The 3,641-nt window shown below is 48.1% G+C and overlaps 1 protein-coding gene across 2 annotated transcripts; it reads left to right on the top strand.

The window, feature by feature from the left end:
* The first annotated feature begins 1,722 nt into the window (after window positions 1–1,722).
* LOC137839740 (janus kinase and microtubule-interacting protein 3-like) lies at window positions 1,723–3,408 on the top strand. 2 transcript variants are annotated; one of them, XM_068649075.1, is made up of 3 exons: window positions 1,723–1,793; window positions 1,870–2,237; window positions 2,317–3,408. In XM_068649075.1, the coding sequence occupies exons 2-3, from the start codon at window positions 2,025–2,027 to the stop codon at window positions 2,431–2,433; spliced, it is 330 nt and encodes a 109-aa protein (XP_068505176.1). In that variant the 5' UTR covers window positions 1,723–1,793; window positions 1,870–2,024; the 3' UTR covers window positions 2,434–3,408. The 2 variants fall into 2 exon arrangements, with proteins under 2 accessions (XP_068505176.1, XP_068505177.1); XM_068649076.1 differs by lacking the exon at window positions 1,723–1,793 and having other exon boundaries at window positions 1,835–2,237.
* The last annotated feature ends 233 nt before the right edge of the window (window positions 3,409–3,641 follow it).

Raw genomic sequence — 3,641 nt, 5'->3', positions numbered from 1 at the left:
CAAAATAATTTCTGTTCTGCGGTGCAAATTGGATAGACCACAGTCTAGCAATTTTTTTTTATACTAAAACTTTAGCCAATGTTCATCATTTTAACATATACACACACATGCAGAGCTCTCGCACGCAAAAGGTAGTTCCCAGCACCAATGATTCGTCACAGGCTGGCCATTTCCTGTGGTTGATCATGAGCTGGTCCCTCCCATGCACACGAGGACAGCACATTCTTATTTTATTTATTTATCTTCTAGAAGCAAGTTGCATTTCTTTACCACTTGATTTCTCAACTTCCTTTCTACTCCATACTTTTTCTTCCACTTCGGCATATATTGCATACAATTAAGAAATCTACTCGCCATGTACTTCTCATCTCCGTCAAGAGGTAGAGATTTACCGTTTTTATTTCCCATCTTAATTCTAGTAATTTTAGGTTTTACAATCTCTTTGTTTCAAAAAATATTATTATTATTACTATTATTACTTATTTATTTCTTTGAGGATCCTCAATGCAGGTTTAAATTGACCTTTCAACAAATTACTAGCCTGTATTATTGCCGTGGATCAATGCTAGAACTGCTATTTAGTCAATTTATCCTACCAGTCACACTCTCAATTACACAAACTCCAGCGCTTTGTATTTTTCTCATGGCTCGGACAAACCAAAGCCGTATCTCATAGCTCGGACAAACCAAAGCCGAATCTCATAGCTCGGACAAACCAAAGCCGAATCTCATAGCTCGGACAATCCAAAGCCGAATCTCATAGCTCGGACAAACCAAAGCCGAATCTTATAGCTCGGACAAACCAAAGCCGTATCTCATAGCTCGGACAAACCAAAGCCGTATCTCATAGCTCGGACAAACCAAAGCCGAATCTCACGTGCACCTGTGTTTTTTTTTTTTTTTTTTTTTTTATACGCGTTTCACAACAACACAATCACACAACTTCAGGCCTTTAACTTACTTGTCCCCTGGTTCGTTGCACTGCCGGGTCCCGTCAATCCACCTCTGTCAGACGAAGGCAGACCTAAGATGCTGGCCTAGCGAAGAATTTCCTTCCCAGGTCTTTCTTTACCAGGTCCGGCTCATGGACGCTGGCCCGTCGACGGTGTACAGCGCGTCGTCCTCCGTCAGCCAGATGATGGGTATGAGGGATCCCGGGTTTCGGCACCAAAACGTTAGAGATTTGCTCACTCCAACTTATTTTGCAAGAACCAAGTTCTTTTAGACACCTGCAGGTGGAGAGATCACTCGCTACAGGAATGAAATCTAAAAGTCTCCTTCCTGCAAGGGCATATTTATTAGGAGGAACAGAGTGGGGGTGAGAGTGGACAGGTTTGGTGTACCCCCGGCCTCTGATAAGATCAGAGCAGGGGGTGTTTTACACTGTTGTGGGAAACAGAACAACTTTGATTGCTTCCCCTGCAGCTGGTCAATCAAGCAGAGGAAGCAACCACTTCATCTTACTCTGCATTGTGAGGGCAAGACAAGATTGATTTAATCATTATAGTTTACATTCCAACATAATCCTACGATAAAGATAACCTGGAAAACCCTAACAGTTGACGCTGTGCCTTTGGGCTCTTGCAGAATCTCACCAACGAGGAGCAGGTGGTCATGATTCACGCCAGGACCCTTCTCACCCTAGCCGAGAAGGTAACGCGCACGTCCACGCACGCTCTCGCACGCTCTCGCATTCTGCTTATGTGACAGCAGCCTTTCCTCAGTGGTTAGAATACATCAAAGTGACCAAGTCAGCACTTCAACAGTAGATGTTGGACATTGAAAGTGAGAAGGTAGACAGACACGCGACATCAGCCAAGGGGAACTCCGGCAATGTGCCCCAACAATTCTGACCTTGAGCTGTGCTAGGATATGTTCTGTAAGCAGAAGGGCTACCTGGATGAAGAGTTGGACTTCAGGAAGCGTTCCATGGACCAGGCTCATAAGGTAAGTCGCCCTCAAATCTCCCGCCGGACCACTGATGGACGAGGATTGCGGCCCAGAGGATCCTGGAGCTGGAGGCCATGTTGTACGAGGCGCTACCGCAGCGGGACTGCCCCGCCACGGACGGCGAAAAATCCAGCCACGCTGGCGTGAATGACGTGCTGACGGCGGATCAGATAGAAGAGCTTAGGAGCGCCGTGGACCAATGGAAGCGAGCCCTGAAGTGCGAGTTGAGGGAGCGTGACGCTTGCATCCTCCAAGAGAGAATGGATCTGCTGCACAGCGCGCAACAGGTAAGGGCCCAAAGCCAGCCCGGCACTTACTTGCACGCTTACTGGCTTTTGAAGGCCACTTTCCATTTGTCCGTCCTAGAGGAACAAAGAGCTGAAAGAATTCATCGAAGCTCAGAAGAGACAAATCAAACAATTGGAGGAGAAGTTTCTGTTTCTCTTTCTATTCTTCTCCTTGGCCTTCATTCTGTGGCCCTAACACCAGCTGGTGAGTGAGCTCCAGCGGCACCGCACTCGACACCTCCGATAAACTGCCAGCCGGTCTCAGACGTTGGCAGACGCTCCGATGCCGACGTATACCCCCCGCCACGGTGACAGAGGCACCGCGTCACACCGGCGCTCATCCAATCAGAAGGCAGGAAAGGCAAATTCACATGCAGGGCACTCTTGAACCAGAAGAGAGCGCCACAAAAAAACGGTTGTTGCCCCAAACGCGCACTAAAAAGGGTCAGAATAACAAGAGTCCCACCGGCCAGCCGGGGCCACCCGTCCATCCATTTCTTCAGGGGGGAAAAAAATTGGAGTCACCGGTGAGTACATTTTGCATTTAGCTCTGCTTTTCTGCTTCTGTCTTCAAGTGTGTGGCATCCTGCGACCAAAGATTCAAGCAACCCCAAAGCGGTTGACCTCAACGTCCCACCACCATGCCGACCAGAGCAGGTGACATGATGCTTTGGACATCCTTCCGTCTCAGATGCCCAAAAGTACTCTTTGCCACATCTGCGGCAATACGGTGTCTTTTCAAAGGTGCAAATAAATCCAGCGTGGGCGGAACACGCACGTCTTCGTTTTTTCCCACTTTGTTTGTGTGACAGCTGTTGTGAAAATTTTATACAAATAAAGTTGTATAGTACAGGTTTGGCCAAGCCACAATTCCTGAACCGCATGCTGTCACGTCTCGTCCCCAACTGCTCCACTATGTGTCTGTTGTCTTGGTTTCTGTCTGTGTGCTCGCCCCTCCCCTCCTGTGTGCCCATGATCAGTGTGATTGTTCCCACCTGCCTCTCGTTACCTGTCTTGTATAAAAGTCCTGTCTGCCCCTCTCTCCCGGTCGGATCATTGGTTTTGGTATTGGTATTGGTATTGGTTTTGGTATTGGTATTGGTTTTGGTTTTGGTTGCTGTCGTTCGGTGTTGTCGTCCTGTCTTGGTGCCGTCATGTCCTGCTGTCTTCTTGTTCCACGTGCCGGTCAGTCAGTCAAGTTATTGTTTAAATCATGTCAGTTTACCGAGTCTGTATTTTGAGTTGCTTCAATAAACCCTGGTCCAAGCTGCACTTGGTCGTCCTGCTCCATGCTCCACCCGACCGTAACACATGCGGCTCTTTGCTTGGATTCATGCGGCCCTTTTATGTTCATATCAACATTTGTGTGTGTGTGTGTGTGTGGGGGGGGGGGGTGGTTGTGCA

Source organism: Syngnathus scovelli, chromosome 19 (genome assembly GCF_024217435.2).
Source record: "Syngnathus scovelli strain Florida chromosome 19, RoL_Ssco_1.2, whole genome shotgun sequence".
NCBI lineage: Eukaryota > Metazoa > Chordata > Actinopteri > Syngnathiformes > Syngnathidae > Syngnathus > Syngnathus scovelli.
The sequence above is the reverse complement of the archived record's forward strand: the minus strand, read 5'-3'. Positions and strand labels throughout refer to the sequence as shown.